The sequence below is a fragment of the Haliotis rufescens genome, unplaced genomic scaffold (assembly GCF_023055435.1).
Source record: "Haliotis rufescens isolate VD_foot unplaced genomic scaffold, xgHalRufe1.0.p SCAF_6, whole genome shotgun sequence".
Classification (NCBI taxonomy): Eukaryota; Metazoa; Mollusca; class Gastropoda; order Lepetellida; family Haliotidae; genus Haliotis; species Haliotis rufescens.
In genome coordinates this window covers 16,289,540-16,314,324 of record NW_025964334.1, presented here as the reverse complement: position 1 = coordinate 16,314,324, position 24,785 = coordinate 16,289,540, and the positions used below count along the sequence as shown (strand labels likewise).

Sequence of the window (24,785 nt, the reverse complement as noted above, 5' to 3'; positions counted from 1 at the left end):
AAATGTTCATTTTTCGACCCCATCCATCTTTGAAGGCTTGTCATATTGGTTGTACAGATTTTATTGAAATGAAATTTTTGTACAGATGTTGTGAAAGGATTTCTCAAAAGCATAACACCAATCCTAAACTTCTGCATTGTTTAGTTTTTCTTTTATGTCGTTGCAAACAGGTGGTATCGTTTCTTTTGGACACTAGTTTATATATGTTCACATTTGAACTATATTTCTAAAACCGAAAATATAACTTCAACAAAGTTTTGTCATTTTATTTATAGCTGTGACTGTTGGAAAAAGCAAACCATCAAATATTGACTTTCTCAAAGAAGCAAACACAGAATTGGGTAGTGTGCTTGCAAATGGACTGGATGTTAATGGTAAACATTATAAAATACAATTGAAGTGTATCATATGTGATACACCTGCCAAGTCCTTTGGTCAGTGCACAAAGCAATACTCTGGATACTATGGATGTGATAGGTGCAATCAAAGAGGTCAGTAGATTGGCATAATCGCCTATCCAAGCACCAAAAGTTTAGTTCTAAGGTCTAATCAATCTTTTCACCCATGCTGATCAAGAGGAGCACGACTTGTCCACATGCATCAAGTTCGTGTGGAGGTTACCAAGAAGTTACTCACAACATGGATGCGTTGACCACGAGGAAGTCCTAAATTATCTGCTGGACAAATTGCCTAGATCAGTGAAAAGTTGATTTATCACAGACAATTTATTCCATGTGAATTTGCAAGGAAGCCAAGGAAAGTGGAAGAGGAAGACAGGTGAAAGACCACAGACAATTTCTGTTATTTCCAGGACAATTTGTGTTCAAACATATTCTTCAAGATAATCTGTAGCAGCACTTCATGTGCCTGTGTGTTGCACATTTTAGTCAAGGAAAGGTTTGCTTTCAGATATGCCGACTATGCACGCCGTCGCCTACATTATTTAATCGCCAAATGCCGAGGACTGTATGGTAGAGAAGCTTAGTCTATTACATTACAAGAATGAAGTAGAGAACCTTGGCTCATTAGATGTTTGTGCTGCCTGGAATTTTGAAAACTAGCCAGTAAAAGAGAAAACTCAGCTGTGGGACCAATCCAGCTTCACAAGTGGTGAAAAGAATTTATGAATCATGTGATGTCGAGAAAGTATCTCACCAAAGAAAAACTCTCAGCTGCAACAGACCAAATAATGTATACAGAACTCAAGGAGGGAAGTACTGTGAGGTCATACGACAAGCAAATGCACCAGTGAAGTCCTACTTGTGTCGTGTATACCATGGACAGGAATACACCTTTACAATATACCATGCAATTCGGATGTTATTGGACAGGTTTAGTGCCGAAAGAAGTTTGAAAATTGATTTACATTAAGATACCAAAAATCAGTATTTCTACCGCTTCAGCATGAATTCTGAATTCAACGCTGTACACAACAGAATGGGAATTATATGTAACTTTAGAGAATTTTTCAACCTTTTTTCCTTTCACTAACATGGACAACGCCAACTGATCAACCAACAAGATAAAGACTATGAATAATTCTAATGTTAAAATCTAATATATAAAAATACATATAAAATCTTCACAGAATTATGTCTTGAATTTTGTTTTGTTTAATTGTTAAATGACTGTTGATCATGTCCTCCTTCCTTTGGTGTCTGCACAAACATACAGTTTGTACATTGCTAGTAGGTAATTGGGTATGAGATAAATGTAGGAGGAAAGTACAAAGTGATGCAGGTGACATAGAGAAACCAAGGACTGTCATCAATCTGGGATTTGAACCCCTTGCTCATAGCATAATGCCATGCCTGTGCACCACCTCTGCTGGCTTTGTTCAGGACATTTTGGTTTGTTGATTAAAGCCGCACTCAGCAATATTCCAGCTCTATGACGGCGGTCTGTAAATAATCGAGTCTTCACCAGACAATCCAGTCATTGATATCATGAGCATCGATCCACGCAATTGGGATCAATAACATGCATCAACCAAGTCAGGGGGCCTGACCTGCAGTTTAACAGGACAGAATAATGTGGATAATACTGTGGAATGGACTATATTCATTAACTATAGCAGCGCATGACATTTTAGATATTTCCATATTATTTTAAACATAGGAGTTATTAGACTGGTTGGTTTGCAATTGAATCGATGTTCCACGCACCAAAGATTCATCAGTGAGTGAGTGAGTTAAACTTAAACGTCGCATCGGCATTATTTCATGACATCAGCTCACCCGTGAAGAGTCCGGGGTAGAGGTCTTCAGCAACCCATACTTGCCGTAAAAGGCGACTATGGGGATCGGGTGGTCAGGCTCGCTTACTTGGTTGATGCATGTCATCGATTCCAATTGCGTGGATCGATGCTCAAATTAATCACTGGATTGTCTGGTCCACACTCGATTATTTACAGACCGCCGTCATACAGCTGGAATATTGCTGAGTGCGGCGTTACACAACAAACAAATACAAGTCTGAGCCTTAAATATATGTGCTAATACACTTACATGGCTTTATAAGATGTGAAAACAATCATAGAGGACCAAAACAAAAAGTCCACAGAACGTATCTTGGCCATCCAGTCATACCTGGCAGTACTCTGGCAAAACGATTAGTACAGAACATGGATACGGTTGGTTGGTTCGTTGTAAAACGCCGCAATTACCAATATTCCAGCTATATGACGGCGGTCTGCAAATAATCCCATTAGTCTTTTACGACAAGCATGGGTTCCTGAAGACCTATTCTACCCCGGAATCTTCACGGGTCTTATTATTTATAGACAAGACAAGGCTTCACAAACACACTTAGCGCATCTGTTTAATTTCAGTGTTTCACCTATTTGTTGAGTAACTATTACATGGGCCAATGATCTGTACTATTATCTGTACTTTTGGATATGTATGCGTTTGGCCCTCTTGAGAAGTGATAAATGATAGAATGACACCAGAATTTAAATGTTCCCATCCTGCAACACGGTTTATTGTTGACAGTACTGAATTGAAATGTCAAACGCAAACCTCTGGGGTTGTAAATTCAAAAATTATAATTTTCACATTTTTAAAAGCATTAGCCAAAAGGTATTTTGTTTGATTATCTTCTTCAACCTACAGGTGCTCACTTGATTACCACCGTCTCTGAAAATCAAATGATTATCAGTTTTCTAGAGAGGATGTGAAAATATCCAGACTGTGTATACATGGGGAGAGAGCTATCAGAAGAGTGAAGGAATGGCATACTTTTATGGCATAATTCCATTAACTAAAATAGGATCTGCAAATCAAATTGGACTGTTTGCTGTGTCTTTTCTAAATGATTAAAAGAGAAAACATATGAAACATAACATGGGCCTCAGTACCGACAGTCTTGTGACTTTGGACCAGACCCGTGATGATCTAGGGTGAAATAGGTCTTCAGCAATTTAACCCATGCTTGCCGTGAAAGGCGACTATGCTTGTCGAAATAGGTTTTATTGGTGTGATGTTTTACGCCGCTCTCAGCTATAAACGGTGTCTTGGGATCGATGACATGTATCAACCAAGTCAGAGAGCCTATTATACACCACCCGATCCCGTTAGTTGCCTTTTACGGCTGAAGACCTATTCTACCCAGGACATATCGCAACGATATATTATCCTGTATTCGATCATGCGGTGCTCCGATTTGCATAAGTAAACAGTCGACAAGGAGTGTGGATTACTAGATTTACCGATACCGCGATATATCATAAGACAGCGAAAGTACTATGTATGAAAGAGCTCTCATGAGACAGCGAAAGTACTATGTATGAAACTGATATAAATAAAGAAGATGATGGACTAACGTGGACTTCATGATTTTATTATATATTACATGTACACCGAGTGAACATTTACCTCATTTTTGTATATATATCTATATATCTATATCTATATATATTCATTGGCTTTCCCCGTCTTCAGCAACCCATGCTTGCCGTAAAAGGTGACTATGCTTGTCGTAAAAGGCGACTAACGGGATCGGGTGGTTAGGCTCGCTGACTTGGTTGAAAACACATCAATGCCAAATGAGAGATCTTGGAAGTGAAAAAGAAATACTTCAAATTGAAAAAAAGAGGTACTCTTTCATATTAGAAAAACACTAAAAGTCATATTCTGTCTACATTGTTACTCCATCATAATGTATTAATTGGTTATTATATAATTGATGAAAACAAGTATTTATCCCACAATAACACACGAACACGTGTCAATGAAACCCAAATGTAATACTTCAATATATATGTTATTGTTACTGGAATTAAACTGCAAGTTTGTATTGTAGCTAAAAGCAAGATCGATGACCTGAAAAGGTCCATGGGAACAACTGAAAGAGGACCTCCTATCTCAGCTTTATCCAACGTGGACGAAGTCTTTTTTTTTCCCAGTCGTTGGTGGGGCGGCCAGGTGTTCATGGCCAAGAACATAGAATTGACACTGTTGGTATGATTTCATGTAAAAGATTGATGCAGATTTTGAGGCCAACCTTTTCTCATTAATATATGTATGATACTAATAATAAAATATGACCTTTGTACGGATTTTATGATACTAGTAATAATAAAATGTGACCCTTTCACCAAGAAAACTGTTTAATTCAAATAGTATTCATATAAGTTGAAGAGATTTTTAAACATTATAAAATATTATTAATTGTGCCCATGTTATGACAAAGGTCAAAGGCAAGAACCAAAAAATAGCTGGTATTTGGTTTTTACAATAGTATTTTGGTTCCATAATGGTTCCATAATAGTATCATATTAGGTATCAAAATTAAACCAGCTGTAATATGAATGACAACATTATTTACTGATTCGCTCGGACATGATCAGCTGAATTCGACCGAGATACAGTTATTGATAAATACAGACAGTAGCGGGTGACCTCTCGCCTAGGTGTGAACACTACCAAGCTGACTGTCGTTCATTTACCTACGAACGTCAGTATGTCACGTGATTACGTTGTAAATCTCGCGCTGACATACAGAACTACTTTTGGGGAATTCCTCGATGTCTAAAAATAATAACATTAAAAATAATTACGGAAACTGAGAGCGACATCGATTTAGGCTATGAATGATGCAGACTTTGAAGTCAGAACTGTATAATGTCGGGTCACCGAAATAATGTCGGGTCCATTCGAAGCCATAACAGAGAATGCTCAACTTTTCCAAAAGAAATCACTGAGCTCCCACACTCTGCCACAGTAAATCCAAACGCGCCGCCTCAAACGGTAATGCCCGTCATCAGCAGCCGTAGTATGACTCAAACACACAGCAAAAGTTCACAGAACGTTAATATGTATCCATTTTCAGCATGAGCCGGGTCTGGAATTCTTTCCAACGCTACTTTACTGGGTGCAACTTGTATTTCAAGCGAATGACATTGCGGTAGCCGCCATTTTCTGCCGTTTGTAAAGCCAAAGGATGTCACTCCAAATGGAATGATTGGACGGATGACGTCACGACTCTCCGCGTTGATATAGTTCGCTTTCAATAATTCAAGTTTGATATTTAATGGATTGTTTTGTTATGATTTATGTATCTGTCAATATAACAAGTGAAGTGAAGTCTTCATCAGCTGATGAACGTCAACAAATACAACTTCAATCTTTAATTGAAAGAAATATTGTTACACAATATCAACTGTATTCATGTTGTTTCAGAGGTGATAACAATGCTATTTTATTTTTTGTTTAGTTTGTTTCCTTGTTTGTTGTTTTACGCCGCACTCGGCAATATTCCAGCTATATGACGGCGGTCTGTAAATAATCGCGTCTGGACCAGACAATCAAGTGATTGATATGGATTGTCAGGTCCACAAGCGATTATTTTGTACATTGAGAAATAGTAAGATAATGAATGGCAGAAGAATATCAGTGTATTGTTTAAACACTATTCATGACATATGCACTTGCTCCAAAAAATCTTGAGTTTTTGTAACGTGCTGTAAAGTTTTTGTAACCTGCTCTAAAGTAAGATCATTTTAAAGCATGTATATCTAACTCTTAACATTGTGATGACAATTCAGCATTTGTGCACCTATGATGTGATTAGAAAGAAATTAATATAGACTTTCTAATGTTCATGACCACTTATAGTAGAGGAGACTAAGATATTAATCACTGGATTGTCTGGTCCAGACTCGATTTGCTGAGTGCGGCGTTAAACAACAAAACCAACCAAATCATTTGTCCAGCTTAAACTAACATTAGGCAAAGATTTGTCCTTGACATACACTATTCCGGGGTACAATAGGTCTTCAGCAACCCATGCTTGCCGTAAAAGGCGACTATAACGGGATCGGGTGGTCAGGCTCGCTGACTTTGTTCATGCATGTCATCGATCCCAATTGCGTGGATCGATGCTAAGGATATCAATCACTGGATTGTCTGGTCCAGACTCGATTATTTATACAGGCCGCCGTCATATAGCTGGACTATTGTTGAGTGCGGCGTTAAACAACCAACAATCATGACAATCACTTGATTGTCTGGTCCAGACTCGATTATTTACAGACCGCCGTCATATAGCTGGAATATTGCGGAGTGCGGCGTTAAACAACAAACCAACTAACATGACCTGAACATGCCCACTGCAACAAGTCGTATTGAACAAGAATTCTGTAAACGGGCCTATTCCAAAAAAAATTGCCGTAAAAGGCGACTAACGGGATCGGGTGGTCAGGCTCGCTGGTTTGGTTGATGCATGTATGCTCATATTATCAATCACCGGATTGTCTGGTCCAGACTCGATTATTTACAGACCGCCGTCATATAGCTGGAATATTGCTGAGTGCAGCGTTAAACAACCAACCAACCTCCCAATGAGCACGTCAGAAACATATGATTAGGGGTTTGAATCCCCGTTCGCCCCGATTATGTTTCAACTTTTGTCAGCACCATACCTGTGCTCGTTTCACCAAAGTGGTAAAAACGTTGGAGGCCTACAGCACGTGAGGCTTTCCTCCCAAATAAAGCTGACACACATGAAATATTGTTAAAAGCGGCGTTAAACCCAACTCGCTCACTCACTCACTCCGTTACTCCTCCCAATGCTTGTGGAGATGGCCGATGAGGTTTATGTGACCAAAGTTACGTTATTGGTTCTTGGAAGAACGAATCGTTGATTGTGTGTGTGCTTTGTCAATCTGCAGTTTCTGAAGAAATCTGATATTTCACTCCAATATGTGTACGGAACATACTTTGGGAAACTTGGACGTTCTAACGGAGAGACGTATCTGTTCTCGATGTACCAATGAAATCAACCCATGCTTGCCGTAAAAGGCGACTAACGGGATCGGTTGGTCAGGCTCGCTGACTTGGTTGACGCATGTCATCGATCCCAATTGCGTGGAACGATGCTCATGATATTAATCACTACATTGTCTGGTCCAGACTCGATTATTAACAGACCGCCGTCATATAGCTGAGTGCGGCGTCAAACAACAATCAAACTTTCTTTCTAAGGAATCCGTCAACTTCAATTTCTATTTATTCATATTTATTAAGTTACATCGTTGCCCAAGGCTGATATGAGGGGTATCATCACAATTGAGTGTTTCAATTCTTTCTATATTTTACTGTTGCATCCATCAGTTTCACAAAAACAGAAACGCGCTGTAAAATTGTTGTTGCTCCACTGGTGACATCCATTGGTTTCATTCATCCTGGGTAGAGATCCTAGGGGGTAACAGACTCTCATCACACCAACCCAGCCTGGAATTACAGAGAGTATGTAATGCTTTATTTCGCATAATAAAAGTCAATGTAACTGGAAGATTGGTTTCACCAAAATGGTAAACGCCTACTGGACCCGTGAAGATTCCGGGGTAGAAAAGGTCTTCAGCAACCCATGCTTGCCGTCAAAGGCGACTAACGGGATCGGGTGTTCAGGCTCGCTGACTTGGTTGATGCATGTCATTCATTCCCAATTGCCTGGATCGATGCTCATGATATTAATCACTGGATTGTCTGGTCCATGCTCGATTATTTACAGACCGCCGTCATATAGCTGGAATATTGCTGAGTGCGGCGTTAAACAACCAACCAACCAACCTACTGAATACATCAGGTCAGCCCCCCCCCCCTTTAAATTGACACGGTGAAATAACTGCAATACAGTTGACAGCGGCGTTAAGCCCGACTCAGAATCTACGTAGTACGTACCGTCTTCTGCAGGATCTTGTATTTGTGTCCCACATTTTACGTTCTCGTCATCACATTCTACGGGCTGAAATATAAGCATACACGAATCAGTTCTTGCACAATGAGTGTGTTATTTATTCTTCTCACACACCTGTGGGTGAGACACCCATTTGAGATAACTGGTACAAAACATATGTGTCAGATCGCATTCCTGCCCCGTTATCAGTTACATCGTTTGTTGTTGTCAACGTTATGTTTTTTAGAGTGTAAACCTGGATCCCACAGCGATATATATGTCCCTCCTCTTCAGCTCTCACTTCGAAGTCGAATAAAATTCAAAATACATCACGCAAACTAATACACTTCACAGTTTTGAATTCCCTCTCCTCTGATATCATTTCAGGCAAAGCAAAATTACTGAAAGTGACATTGTAAATCTTCCTGAATCACAATTCACAGCGTTATTTACTGTGTGTTTAGAAATCTAAATATGGGTTATTAAATCTAAATATGGGATATGTACTCCAAGAATTAAATTTCCAAACAAAATATTTATTGACTACGGGTAACTGTTTTTCATCAAATCACTAATGAGAATTCTGAAACGTCACTGATAAGCCTAGAATCGTTTAGAATGTTTTGGAAAATACGCATACACGAACGCCGATGTGTACATTCCGACATATTGGATTGTTTCAAAATGTCTGTTATGAGACGCCTATTAGATCAAGTATATTTCAAACTCATCTGCGATACATGCATCCCCGAATTCCTCATACATTTATTAATCAAATGACCAATGGTCTTTGTCATCAATGAAAATTATCTAGATGGAATCAAGCGAAATAAATTAGGTGTGGAAGCGAACATGCACACTGCTCGGAAAACTGTACTAACTGAAATGTAAACAGATTTTGCACTGTGTAGCATTTTTAGAGGTACTTTCGTCTAATTGTTGCATAAATTGGATCGATCACGCGTTTGAGAATATTCATAGGAAGAGTATCGTCGCACGAATTATGGAATTACTAATATATACATTTTAATGATGGGTTAATTCAACAGAAATCGTAAAGGTTTCCGCCCTGTGTGACACCATGACTAACGCATATCACGCGCACCGACGACGGTAGTTATCTGCATTTCTGACTAATTCTATTGATTACATTGGAAAACATAAAACAAAAAACAGTACGCAGATTGTCAGAATGTTTCTGATTACTTACGTGACACATTTATGTGTATACGATCCCTCAATCAACAAAAATCCACCTCTGGAAATCCCGCGTTGTGTTGTCAGTGAATACGCCATTTCGTAAAAGTCGGTCACAGGTAGTGACGTCATACGGAAATAAACATTGTTGTACATATTTGGTATTTTCTTTGAGGTGAAAACTTTTAACTCGGCATCCAGCGTGTTCTTTGTGTTTATCTAGTTTGCTGTATCATCATCGCCTTGATAATCCACAGATATGACGGTAATCTTTTCGTGTAGGGTCACATTATTTATCATAAAATGGGTAGGTTTCTCGGCAGGATAAAGCCAACGGATAAAAACGACATCCGTTGGGGTCATATGCGGTTAGAGATGCAAATATCAAAGGTCAAGTAGGGACTACTTTCACTGTTTATGAACAACTTGTCATTCGGCGATCCAGTCAGAATTAACCATCGGGAATCTAGACAACCTACTGGGATAAATGCTATCATTATGAAAAGAATAGTCTAATATACTGAAAATTAGTGTCTAATTGTTACGTCACAATGGACTGCAAAGCATTGTGATGCAATTTTATTGCACCGATATCTGCAGTGTAGATATTGAGATTACTACACGAGTGTCTGTCAGATACCGTTGATCTTACAACGAGTTGTTACAAAACGTATCTAACGAGCGAAAGTTGTAAGATCAATGATATCTGACAGGCACGAGTGCAGTATTCTAATCTGTTTCTTACACACCCTAAAATCTCACCTTTTTAGCATCGAACCGATGCATTTTGCCTATTCTCATGATTGCAGTAGCGCATTAATACATAACACCACTGTCATAAGTGACGTCATCCTATGTGCTGCTTACTACTTAATATATAAAAAATGTGACCCTACACAAAACGGTTTCCGTCATATCTGTGGATTATCAAGGCGATGATAAAATTGCAAACTAGACAAAAACAAAGAACACGCTGGGTGCAAAGTTGAAAGTTTACACCTCAAAGAAATTACCAAATATGTACAACAATGTTTACTTCCGTATGACATTACTACCGGTGACCGACTTTTACAAAATGGCGTGTTCACTGTCAACAGTACGCGGGATTTCCAGAGGCGGATTTTTGTTGATTGAGGGATCGTATCCACATAAATGTGTCACGTAAGTAATCAGAAACATTCTGACAATCTGCGTACTGTTATTTGTTTACCATGTTTACCAATGTAACAAAGAGAATAAGTCAGAAATGCAGATAACTACCGTCATCGTTGTGCGTGGTTTTAGCGTCAGTAATGGCGTCACACAGGACGGAAACTTTTACGACTTCTGTTGAATTTACCAGATCATTGTAATGTATATATGTGTATTTCCATAATTAGTGCAACGATAGCCTTCCCGTGAATATTCTCAAACGCGTGTACGAGCCAATGTATGCAACAATTAGACGAAAGTACCTCTAAAATGCTACACTGTAAAATCTGAATTTTGCTTTGTTTACATTTCAGCAAGTAGTTTTCCGAGCACAGTTTTCGTTTCCATACCTAATGTATTTTTCATGATTTCATCTAGATAATTTGCATTGGTGACAAAGACCATTTATCCATTGTTTCGAAAATGTATGAGGAATCCAGGGATGCATGTATAGCAGCTGAGTTTAATATATATCCGATCGAATAGGCGTCTCATAACTGACATTTTGTAAACACAATCCAATATGGCGGAACGTACACTTCGGCGTTCGTGTATGCGTATTTTCCAAAATATTCTAAACGATTCTAGGCTTATCAGCGACGTTTCAGAATTTACATTAGTGATTTGATACCCGTGATCGCTAATATGCTGTTTTTCTACTTTAATTATTCGAGTAAATATCCGATATTTAGATTTCTAAACACACAGTAAATATCTATATAATGCCGTGAATTGTGATTTGGCGAGATTTACAATGTACCTAATTTCCAGAAGTCACTTTCAGTAATTTTGAATTGCCTAAAGTGACAGTAAATGATAAACAGAAAGGGGAATTCAAAACTGTGAAGTTTATTAGTCTGCGTGATGTATTTTGAATTTTATTCGATTTGACTTCGAAGTGAGGGTTGAAGAGGATGGACATATGTGTCGCTGTGGCATTCAGGGGGTTTACACTCTGAAAAAAACCGATAATGTTGACATAACAACAGGTTATGTAAATGATAATAATAACAAACAAACTCGCAGACCAGGACGAGTGTGTTTATTTTTATTATTGATTACACGGTCCTGTTGTTCAATACAGACGTAGGTGAACATTCGACTGAAGCACGAGCAACTTATGAATGACTTACACTCAGGAAAGTAGTCCGTCATCATCTGACCTCAGGTCATCACCATGGAGTAGCCAATCACGGGCCTGGAATTCGATCTCACACATACGTTTGATACCAGTTATCCCAAATGGGTTTCTCACCCACATGTGTGTAAGAAATCTAGAACTCACTAAGCCAGATAACGTTATTGAGTATGACGGTGACTGACAGTACATCAAACAAAGCTAACTAAATCAGAACTAAATCACGACACAGCTGTATCCAATTATTGAATAAGAAGGCGTCAAGAAGCGACCACTCAACCTACACAAAACCACGCTCTTCGTTAGGAATATTGTGATTGGGTACATCTGGTTCTAACAGGAAGACAAGAACTCCAGAACTTCTGCTACTTCCAGACCATCAAAGACTTGAAATTGATAAAACAAGGCGCTACAAACAGTGCTGGTGAGGGTGCTGGGGGTCATCAGATAATATTTCATAATATAAGTATGTTACGGAAAAAGCACATCTATGTATCTGATACCCACAAAAATGTTATCGTGTGTGTAATTAGAAGTCGAAAAAGGTTATAACTGATTTTGACATCATAGCATATGATTTGTTTGTGTTTTGTCGCCGCCCTCAACAATATTCCAGCTATATGACGATGGTCTGTAAATAATCGAGACATCTGTTCTCCAAGATTGAAGCCCAGTTTTGAGTTAGTGAGTGAGTTCAGAGGGTATTTTTATGCTTTTACTGGAGACAAATATTTGCAGACAATCCTGTTTTGGTGGACGATTCTGTTATTGCTTTGCAAAGAAAGTTTATTTTTGGGGAAGTTTATTGTTTAACATGGGAATGAGTTAGTGAGTTTGGGTTTAACGTCGCTTTTAACAGTATTCCAGTTGTATCACGGCGTGTCAGCTTAATATGGGAGGAAAGCCCGAAGTGATGCAGGTCTCAGACGTTTACCAATTCGGTGAAACCCACGAGCACGGGTATGGTGCTGACAAACCTGCAAACTTTAACATGGGAAGTAGAGGTAAATTTGGATAAGTCTAATTCAATAGTGTTTCGACATGGCAGTAATTTGCGTAGTGTAGAAAGGTTGTTTTATTTTGCGACTGAAACGAAGACAATCGTAACTTATGATAAATATTTAGGCATGATTGTTGGGGTTTTTCCAAGGCTAGAGTCGTCCAAAGCCTGTACAGGCCTGTAAGACTACCTTTCCTGTCCGCAGAGTCGAACTCAGTCGTCTTTGTTATTTGATACCATTCAAAATATATTTGATGCTAAAATTGCACCAAGCTTATTTGTATGGTTAATAAATTTGGGGATATACGTTTAGGGAGGCCATACAAGAGGTACAGAGTAATTTCAGTTAAAAGTGTCCGGGTGTCTCTAGACGTACGTCAAGCAATGCTGTATTAGGTGATGTGGGCAGAAGTTATAGGTGTGTTCATTATTATAGTCGATATATAGGTCATTGGTGCAGATTTCTTTATAAGGAATGTTCCAGGTATCCGAGGACTTGCTGTGATATGCTGCGTATTCTTTATGATTAGGGTAAAATAAATCGCGCTCTGCATTCGTATGTTATTTATTAAATCTGTTTTTCATGTGTTTGGTTGGTTGGTTGGTTGGTTTGTTGTTTAACGCCGCACTCAACAATATCCCAGCTATATGACGGCGGTCTGTAAATAATCGAGTCTGGACCAGACAATCCAGTGATTGACATCATGAGCATCGATCCACGCTATGTGGATCGATGACATGTATCAACCAAGTCAGCGAGCCTGACCACCCGATCCCGTTAGTCGCCTTTTACGACAAGCGGATCACTCAGGACTGTGTTAATAGTAAAGCATTTTTGAGAATGTTTGCACAGAGATGTTAAGATTTACAGTTGTAGAATTGGCCTGATAATATATGAAATTCCTCTTTTATGAATTTGTATTTTATTTTCAAAACTGTAATGGATGTTGGAAAATATATAATAGAATTATTTCCTGCCAACCATTTAGTTATTAAAAGTGTTAGCTTTGTATTTGAAAATATAACAAGAAAAACACCAGACAGATTAATAGATGTACGATTGTCCTTTTTGTTACACGTATGGGCATGAGAACACCCTGAGATCCCCGCGGTCATTCCGGGTTAGTATTCGTCTCAATCTATCGATCTTATGTCCATGGTGAACATAGTTGGTTGGTTTGTTGTTTAACGCCGCACTCAGCAATATTCCAGCTATATGACGGCGGTCTGTAAATAATCGAGTCTGGACCAGACAATCCAGTGATTGATATCATGAGCATCGATCCACGCAATTGGGATCGATGACATGCATCAACCAAGTCAGCGAGCCTGACCACCCGATCCCGTTAGTCGCCTTTTACGACAAGCCTAGTCACCTTTTACGGCAAGCATGGGCTGCTGAAGACCTCTTCTACCATGGCGAACATAAACGTTGTTTGTGTTTTATTTCTTCACGTTGCCGCCGCCTACAAAATCTAGCGGGCATAGTATTAAGGGTACATTACCTTAATCCTCTCTGTGTTGACATTTGCCCCACAGAACTCGCTCCCTGCGCTGTCACACACATAACACTGCAGGCCGGAGGCTAGGATACAAAATATAATCAGTTAAATTGATTGCACCCTTTTTATATTTCCGTTACTGCAAATAGAAATGATATCATGTTTTTAGATTTGTTTTAACCGGAAAAATATCGATTGGCATGGCATGGTGGCCTTGTGATGTAAGGCACCGCAATTCGTTGTGTCAAGTTGAGTTCTTTAGTTGTGTCAAATTCAGCTAGTATTAGGTTCTGATAGCGAATAATCCTGTGTGTAAACACCATTACCGTACCCATCAAAGTGATATATGTCTACGAACTGCGTCACTTTGGGCTTTCATCCAACATCAGAGGGTGCACGGGTCGGCACTCGTCTGAGGCGCCGTATTTCAAATTTAAGAATTGCGTCCCTGGGGCACGCCAGAATCCTATAGATCCTGGTTCGCCCCGATTTTGTTTCTAGGTTTGTCAACACCATACACGTGCGCATGGGTTTCACCTAAAGGGCAAAACATCGGAGAGGAGATCTGCATCACTTCGGGCTATATTCCCACACCATAACTGGAATACTGTTAAAAATGGGATTTTGTATATTTTGTATATTAAAGATATTCTATTCACCTACAACTGCAAACAAGATATTCTGTTACATTAAAACTATGAGCCTAAACACACACACACACACACACACACACACACACACACACACACACACACACACACACACACACACACACACACACACGGCCCTCAACGAAAGGGTCGGTCTGTAGAAACTGTAGACGATATATTTCTTATGGCATTAAAATACAGGTACCGCTGCTGAAATGTGCTTCTCTGTGTAATGTTTACACGGTGGCATCGCTGTCCGTCTTCCATGCACGTGGGACCTTGTTGTAAAAGCGTTGGCTCGTCACGCTGAAGACCCGGGTTCGTTTCCCCACTTGGGCACAATGGTGAGCCTCGAATTTATCCAAACAGCACAGAATCTGGCAGGCCTAAAGGACGCAACTCTGTACAGCGATACGCGACGCCGTAGAAGACTGGGCCACCTGTTCACTCGAGTGGATGAGTGAGTGAGTTAAAGTTTAAGGTTGCATCGGTAATATCTCAACCATGTGGCCACAAGTGCAAATTATACGATTCATTAAAAGCATGTACAGTAAACCAGGAGTGACAAAAAGTGCAAATTCAACGATTCATTGAAAGCATTTACTGTAAAACAGTAAAGTATGTATTAATTATGCCAAATGACATACATTTGACCCAACTGCTTTCCTGTTCCATCCAACATTAACTGATCCTCCTTTCTTATAAAGGATTAAGTGAGTGAGTGAGTTGTGTTAAACGCTGCTTTTAACAGTATTACAGTTAAATCACGGCGTGTCAGCTTAATGTGGGAGGAAAGCCCGAAGTGATGCAGGTCTCAGACGTTTACCACTTCGGTGAAACCCACGAGCACGGGTATGGTGCTGACAAGCCTAGAAACGTAACCGGGACGAACCAGGATTCGAACCCACAATCATAGGTTTCTGCCGTGCCCAAGTGACGCAACTCTGCACAGCGAATCGCGGCGCCTTAGACGACTGGGCCATCCGTGCCCCCCTATATATGATTAAACAAAGCGACAAAAACATGTCCATAATCATAAGAAATCTCTCCTGACAATAGTCAGTTATACGATTCCGAGTATATCATAAGCATGTGTAAATGAATTACTATCAAATAGTTATTCCCATACCTAAACAAACATCAACTAAGATGGTGTTCTCCCGTTCAGCAACAGCAACACACACACACACACACACACACACACACACACACACACACACACACACACAACCATTTTATTTTATGCACACAAGGAAATGTATGCCCTCTTAACTGAACTATTCATACTGTGATCAGTTATAGACACATCTGCAAACTTCATTCTAACTTACATGGTCATAATGCTGGTTTGTTTACAAATTAGACCAAAACATATTATACCAATTTATGCCTATTAATCATTTATGCCAATAAAAGACTTTAAACCATGAACAAAATCGACTTACCAACAACAAGCGCGGCACAAAAGATGCAGATTTTCCTAAGAATATCGTTCATGTTTCTCCTTCGTGGGCTGCCGTGCAAATGTTCTCTCTAATTCACCTCACGATTTCACCTAGCGTTGTTCAAGCAGAAGTGACGATAATTATAGGTCAAGTGAAATAACAGGAAATACTTCTACAAATTGGGTAGAACTGAATGTCAGAAGTGTTCAGCTAACCAGCAAATTGCGACAATTTGAGCACGCGCTGGTTCTAGAGTATGCAACCTACAGCTGGGGGCGAAATCGCTGTGACACAAAAACATACTGCAAGGACTAGACGGCCATTGAAGATCACGGCAATATATGTTGATCACCTTTGTTTGTTGCTTAACGCAGCGCAATATTCCAGCTATATGACGGCGGGCTGTAACAAAATAAGTCTGGACTCCAGACATTGACATCATGAGCATCAATCTACGCAATTGGGATACGATGACATGCATCCACCAAGTCAGTGGGTTGCCGAAGTCTACGTTGATCACGCAAATGACGTTTCAAAACCCACCTTTAAATATTAGATGGAGTCGGAATTACCTGGAAGTTTCAGATTTCAAGCGACTGTAACTTTAGCAGGTGTATGGTCTCGGCATCGAATCGAAACCTGTTGCAATTTTAGAAGTTCAACCGTTAAAAACAAAAACATAACTTTAAAGTATGTTTCAGAAAGCCCGATAAAGATGAATTTCCTTAAGGTAAAGCCGAATTCTCACCGATTAAGTATTGACTTCGGGATATAATGTTATAGAATCGGAAAAATGAAAATGTGACCAGTGATTAAGTTCGAAATCTGCCCCACAAGTGTTGTGTTCGTGACACAAGTTGTTGGGGAAGTTGAGGTTATTCTCATCCCAAACAGGGATGTACAGCAGATAAAGGAGAGACCGAGAGTGTTGAAATTCTCTACAATTTTTTTTTTTTTGTCCTGGTCTCACTTGGCAACAAGTATGATATCAGTTAGTTTTAGTTTGTTTGTTGTTTAACCCCGCACTTAGCAATATTCCAGCTATATGACGGCGGTCTGTAAATGATCGAGTCTGGACCAGACAATCCAGTGATTGATATCATGAGCTTAACGCTACATAGTAATATCATTAATTTTATAACTCTTTTTCAGTTATAGGGTTAGGCTCGCTGAATTGGTTGATTCATGTCATCGTATCCTAATTGCGTGAATCGATGCACATGATGTCAATGTTATAAAGCTGGAATATTGCTGAGTGCGGCGTTGAATAACAAACAACGAACAAACAAACCAATCAATTATCGATACCTTAAAATGATCAGTTTCTTTTGTATTCGAGTATGGATTCAGATATATACGAAAAGAATATCACATTTATACTACATGTAGAGCACGTTTCTTTTTTTAAGAACATGATTCATGATCCAAAATAATAATTGTGACTTACAGCCCTACTTTACAGGGAAAGAGTACATTTATGTACTAAGCCTTTGATTGCCCTTGTCAATCAACGCCGTTCAGTTGAGAGTCGCAGCTGCTGTCCGCGATTCAGCTGATTACCGTCTCCTGTGTTAACCTCACTTGTAACTGGTCAATAGACACTCGGACTAAATATTGTTCATACTCGACCTTACATCTATGAAATGGTGGTTAATGATGTTCATTTGAGGACACGTATTTTCATCGATGAAAAACTGCAACTATTATATGTCACCGTGGCATGGCACTACTTGCACGAGAGAAGTGTAATCAAAATTGGTTGTCTCCGTCCACATGAAATCGTTTGCGTTCCTATCGAAATCGTTTCAGGAGCAAGAGTCGAAAACTATAACGGCGACATTAACGACATGGGGTACACACGTTCACCATACACTCCAGTTATGCCATTTCCGATGATTGTTTTCTCAATAACTTCCCCTTGTTTCTGTTTCCGAGGTACAAATAAGGACTTTGTCCCCGACACGGAGTTTAGGTCCTGGATGTTTTGGGGTTTTTTTCAGAATAAAACAATTATTAGGGTTGTTAAATAGAGAATCTCACCAGAGTGTCTTTTGATATCAAATATATCAACACGAGTTGATAAAAGTGGGAAAACTCCGAGGCTTGCCGAGGATTTTTTCCACTTTTATCAACAAGTGTTGATATATTTGACTTCAAAAGACACGAGGGTGAGATTTTATTTATCATCCAACATCATTCTTCCACTTTTTTCAGTTTGTAGACAGTAATAAGCAGTGTCTTAAGTGTAAAAAGTACTGCTAACAGCTTCAGTAGCAGAGCCATTAGTGATGTCATTTGATTGTGACGTCATGGTAACCAATGATGTCACAATGGTCTGCAAAGCATTGTGATGCAATTTTATTGCAGGGATATCTACAGTGTAGATATCGCTTGAACTCACCAAAGCGATATCTCCTGTGGGAGCCAGTTTTGGATGATAATGATATTTAGTCCACACAGTGACCATAAACTGTAGTTTCGCCGTTTGCGATTATCTTCGTGGTATTTCTATTTTTTTGATTTAACGAGCCCGATTTTCGCTTTAAAAACAACAGCTTGCAGCAACGTAATTAATATGGCAGGTAAAGTCATTATCATTTTTTTTTATAAATTTAAATGAAATTTGCAATATGTGTAAATAGTATTAGTGTTCAACGTACATGTTCCTTTCAGCGATATTTTCGATATCGACGTTGATTTTGAAGCACTTCAGCCATTTTGAAAACTGAACTACTCATGGCAATCACTCGGCCGTCTTTGTTCTGAATGTATTGTAATTAGTACATGTGTTGTTCGTAGAAGGGCAGTTTACGAGATATTGTAAATTATGACCACTAGAAAAGCAAATTACTACACTACATTTAAGACTACTATTAAACGAGAACCTTATCTATTAAGTGTAAATTTACATTAGTTTAGAACAGCTCTTTCTCGATTTCGTTGTGGCTCACATGATCTATTTATTGAAACAGGCAGATATGAAGGTATTGCAAGAGAACATAGACTCTGTAGGATTTGTAAAACTGATTGTATTAAAGATGAATATCACTTTTTATGTGTATGTCCAGCGTATAAAGATTTAAGAACAAAATATCTAAATAACTATTTCTACCGCAACCCAAACTGTAACAAATTTTGTAATTTAATGACTTGTGATTGTACAGAAACTATTAGAAATTTATCAATGTTCGTTTATCATGCTATGAAACTAAGAACATGTATGAATTTGTAACAAGCCCCAGACAATGTACTATAGGCATTTGGCCTCATAAGTACCATGAATAAAGATTGATTGATTAACCCACTGGCACTAGACCGATGTGAAAAGCAAGTATCAACAAGAAATTTTCGACGGTTTAAGAGTTCGGTTCCAGAAACAGAAAACGGATGAAGACAGACGGACGTGTATTGTTAATCCATTATATTAGGATAAATACCATGAACCCATTTCCTGCCATAGTTTCGTTTTAACCTTATTCTCTGAGAAAACAGTCCAATGAGACTACAGTGAGCGAGAGTGAGTGAGTGAGTGAGTTAAGATTTAACGTCACATCGGCAGTATTTCAGCCATATCGTGACGAGAAGTACATTAATAATACACATATTTAGACAATATAAAAAGCTGTCAACGATGGACAGTACAATAACTAGAATATCACACAGTCTATTTAAAAATTAGTTGAGAATATATAAAAGTCATAAGTATTAGTGAACAACACATTATAAAAATGGGCTAGAGATAGTCAGTAACTAAAGGGAGATCACCATACCAGGGACCATGGGGACTTACAGTGACTTTGCTTCCTGCATGGACCCTGGCTGGATTTATATCATCCCTTTAGTCACTGGCGATAGTTTACCAATTAAGCCTTATATTAAAATGACAAAAATACTACGTTTTAAAATTCCCGTATGCATAAAAATACATTGAATGATGTGGGAGTGACATACCCATTGAGCGAGAGAAACCATGTGCTGAATTAATGACAATGAATATGGAGATGGTGACGTCGCTTCCGCTACTAAATTCTGATTGTAACAAGTCATATTTTAACTTGCCATCAATATATTGCCTTTGGACGTCCAACATAGACTAACTGTAACGCACTGACATGACTAAGTTCGATGCAAGTTCCTTGACGAGAGACATCGCGATCGGGCAGTCATCCATCTGACGTTCCCTTTGATGTCAAAATCAAGTGCTAAATGACAACATGGATTACTCTTAAATTGTTGGATATTTTATTAGCTCGTCGTGGTGAAATGAAAAACAATTAAAGGACAGTTACAGACATGTTACAATAACACCAAAAAGCAGTCACTGGAAAACCGTTTTCAAAACGACAAAGACGCAGCTGTTATTTCTTTCACAATATACCACTCCAATGTCGAAAATCAAGTTGGTGTAAACAAATATCTTCGTCTAATATGAAACACGAAGTGCACATGTAATAAATATATTACAATGTGGTTATAAAACATATGAAATTGTATTAATGAAATACGAAAAAACGAATATGAGCCTCATGTGAGTCATGAGTTGTTCAAATATATCGAATATATTCTCAACATTAAACTAGTTTAAAGAAATCGGACTGAACTCTGAGGTGGACATAAAGCAATGCAACAGCAAGTGATACTAGTGAGTGAGTGAGTGAGTTGGGTTTAACGCCGCTTTTAACAGTATTCCAGTTATACCACGGCGTGTCAGCTTAATGTGGGAGGAAAGCCCGTAGTGGTGCAGGTCTTAGACGTTTACCACTTCGGTGAAACCCACGAGCACGGGTATGGTGCTGACAAACCTAGAAACATAATCGGGGCGAACCGGGATTCGAGCCCACAATCATAGGTTTCTGGCTTGCCCAAGGGACGCAACTCTGTACAGCGAATCGCAGCGCCTTAGACGACTGGGCCACCCGTGTCCCCGCAAGTGATACTAAACGACATGGCACACAAGTGATGACAAAAATGTTGTGCATAATGTATTTGTCGAGCTGAGCCTGTAGGTACAAAACGTGCTAGCAGTATACTGAATGTGAGGGAATAAAGAAACTACATGTACGAAGGTTGACCCTATCAATGGCTTTCCCAAATTGTTTCATCCATGGGGAGGAGAGGGATTTAACCAGGATACATGGAGCAAACTGGGATGCATCACAGCATGTGTTATGGATCTCCGTGGAGATTAAGATTTGTTTGTTGTTTAACGCCGCACTCAGCAATATTCAAGCTTTATGACGGCCGTCTGTAAACAATCGCGTCTGGACCAGACAATCCAGTCATTGACATCATGCAAATCGATCAAACTGGGATACGATGACATGCATCAACCAATTCAGCGAGCATAGTCACCTTTTACGGCAAGCATGGGTTGCTGAAAACCTTTTCTACCCCCGATCTTCACGGAGATTAAGACAAGTGGTAACCAGCAACCTTGATTGTACGATGCCACTTCATGGGGCGGGTGGTCAAATAATGGGACTTGGTTGATTGCGTGTCATCGCAAACAACCTTATCATCATAGTGTTGTGTTTAAAACTAGTATGTAACCATTAAAAATATCACAATACACAATAATACATTATAAAAACGGCCTATAGATCACGGCAACCAAAGTTCGGCCGCAATACTAGGGACCATGGTGACTTACGGTACCTCTGCTACCCCCAGGGATTCCTGGAGGATTTACACCATGCCTCTAGTTGATGGCCATTGTCGTCAATTTTAGCCACACACTAACAAAACCCAATTATTTTACGATGAAGATAGTAGGAATAAACGTACTTTGATTATGTGATCTTCCATACCCTCTCAGGGGGGACAATTACTTTATACTACTTTTATTATACATCCGAGATCAATTTCAGTTACAGAGTAGACACTACTAATATTATAAAATGTTTACTATGAACACAAATTAAAAAATATCAAGTCTTTTTAATAGCAAATGATTAAATGCGACGGAACATTGTTAAAACATTTCCTCATGGTGGTTTTTGGTTGGTTGCTTGTTGCTTAACGCCGCACTCAGCAATATTCCAGCTGTATGTAAATAAGTGAGTCTGGACCAGACATTTCAGTGATTGACATCATGAGCATCGATCCACGCAATTGGGATACGATGACATGCATTAATCCGATCCCTTATGATGGAAAAATCAACATAGTCAAAGTTGAAAAATAGAAAATATAGATGTTGGACCATTATGTACAATACGGTAATATCCTGGATCAACGCAATCATTGTGTTGTCCCCAAAAGCACCACAACATAAGGCGTACTGTGAGCCCTGCCCCTGGTGTTTCCTAGGCTGACATTTCGAATGGAAACTACGTACAAAAACATATAATAATTATGTATTATCAATGGAAAATGTGAGCTTAAAATAGAAAGTGTTTTAAAAGTCAACTGCCTGGATTATGTCGAGGTTATAACATTTACAGAACGAGATGCGCTTTTCGGAAGGGCAAGGTCACCTAAGGTGATGCAACAGATCATGTTACTATAACGCAGGAGATACCGCAGTTGTTGTGCACACATTGAATGTTGGATATCAGTGTCGAGTGCATCAGTCTCACGGAGTGAGTGAATCAGGGTTTCTCCTGGCGGAGTGATTTGCATATTTAAACGTTTTCCGGGGATTCCACTTAACGGGATACTCCCTGCATAATGGAGTCAAGTTTATATTTTCCAACTTGTCCAGTTTTAAACCAAGGATGTTTGGATGCAGATGTTACCATACCAAATAGCAAGGGGTATTTGGTGCACAAACTGTTTTGAAAATGTCTTTAGAACTGCGTTAATGTCACATATCTTTCTCATATCTTTCTCTAGTTCATTTGAGGGTATGGTTTCAACCAGTCAAGTATCACTATTGGCATTCTTGAAATGTTTATGTCATTTTGAGTTTTTCTCCAGGTGTTGCTTTCGTATTGATGTATGAAATTGTCGATGGTTTAAAAGTGAATGAGTGAGTTAATTTTTTAGGTCGCATCAGCACTATTTCAGCCATATAGCGACGAGACCAAGTTCATTATAATAACAATTTAGTCATTTATGCAAAGTAATATTTAAAATAATAATTTATGAAACATATTTGAGCATAACAATATCACGTATACAGCTTTTGCACACGGGCTATAGGCCACCAGTTACCAAAGCAAGGGACTTAAAAGACATACTGATTCACGTTGTCACCTGGTATATCGTAAATAAGTCATCCTTAAGCTAGTCATCGTAGACACATTCTGGAACAATGTCAAGACCCGTGAAGATTCCGGGGTAGAATAGGTCTTCAGCAACCCATGCTTGCCGTAAAAGGTGACTATGCTTGTCGTAAAAGGCGACTAACGGGATCGGGTGGTCAGGTTCGCTGACTTGGTTGATGCATGTCATTGATCCCAATTGCGTGGATCGATGCTCATGATATTAATCACTGGATTGTCTGGTCCAGACTCGATTATTTACAGACCGCCGTCATATAGCTGGAATATTGCTGAGTGCGGCGTTAAACAACCAACCAACCAACCAATCAAAGGGGTTAAAACCGGAGACGGGCTGAGATACAGTGCCATCCTACTTGCCCATTACACCATTCAACCACCTTATTGTGGGCAATGAATGCTTCAAGTGGCTGAAGCAGGCGATCGCGGTCGTGTGGGTCAGCGGGATGTTTTGGTTTTGTCTACTGGAGCATATACGTTACCAAATGAAATTATTTCAACTTGGTCATACAAAACATGATAAGTAATACTTTTGCTTGTGATTGTTTGCAAATGTCTCTCGTTTTCACGAGATGTGTTCAGTTCTGCCTCGTAGCACGCTCCTACCCAGAGTTCCGGACAGCTTAAAATTTGTACCTCTGCTCTGGTCATGTGCTTTGGGCCCGTTCGTGTTTGAAGAGTCTTCTTTCACATTTAGATAATGATGTCATAATATGGTAAACTTTCATGGGGGAAATATTCAAAAACGTGACAAATTAATTCCATTTGCATTTATCCTTAGTTTATATGGTTGCCCGGCTCTACGTGCTGTCGCCGAGGCCCTATGGAGAACTAGTGAAACGGTTACTTTGATGTATAAAGATATATTGTCATGCTCCTCAGACTTGCAGGTGTAGAAGTAGATCTACATAATTATGCAAAACAGTATACAATACACACTAAAAGGTTTCCTTTAGGCCAGTCTTGTATAATATCAGAATACGTGCGTTTGTTTACAAAGAAGGTAAAAGTCGGTCACGTGATATGCAAATTAGCCTCTGACAGAGGTGTAATGCTAAACGTTGTAAAAGTCACTGAAGTCTCGTGACTGTTAATGAATGAAAAAAAGTAGTTCCGAATTATCATGAGGTCACGGTTATCCAATCAAAACGAATAAAACGCGGTCAAACTTGTACGACCCACGAGTGACATACGGATTTAGTGTCCCACAACCTGTGTGTTCACAAGGCCGTAGTGAACTTTCTTTGACGGGGGGGGGGGG

General features: G+C 39.3%; 1 protein-coding gene across 1 annotated transcript; it reads right to left on the bottom strand.

Moving 5' to 3' along the window:
• Window positions 1–7,491: 7,491 nt before the first annotated feature.
• On the bottom strand, window positions 7,492–16,458 carry LOC124140576. Its single transcript, XM_046508220.2, has 4 exons — window positions 16,302–16,458; window positions 14,210–14,289; window positions 8,184–8,247; window positions 7,492–7,733 (listed from the first exon to the last, which is right to left on the bottom strand). The coding sequence occupies exons 1-4, from the start codon at window positions 16,351–16,353 to the stop codon at window positions 7,588–7,590; spliced, it is 342 nt and encodes a 113-aa protein (XP_046364176.1). The 5' UTR covers window positions 16,354–16,458; the 3' UTR covers window positions 7,492–7,587.
• Between the last annotated feature and the right edge of the window lie 8,327 nt (window positions 16,459–24,785).

What these genes read in the sequence shown, in the direction of transcription:
- LOC124140576 (XM_046508220.2), bottom strand. Translation starts at nt 16,353, where the DNA reads ATGAACGATATTCTTAGGAAAATCTGCATCTTTTGTGCCGCGCTTGTT. An exon ending in TTGTGCCGCGCTTGTTGTTG is followed by an intron (nt 14,290 to 16,301) that starts GTAAGTCGATTT and finishes TTTGTATCCTAG; the next exon opens with CCTCCGGCCTGCAGTGTTAT. An exon ending in TCAACACAGAGAGGATTAAG is followed by an intron (nt 8,248 to 14,209) that starts GTAATGTACCCT and finishes CTTATATTTCAG; the next exon opens with CCCGTAGAATGTGATGACGA.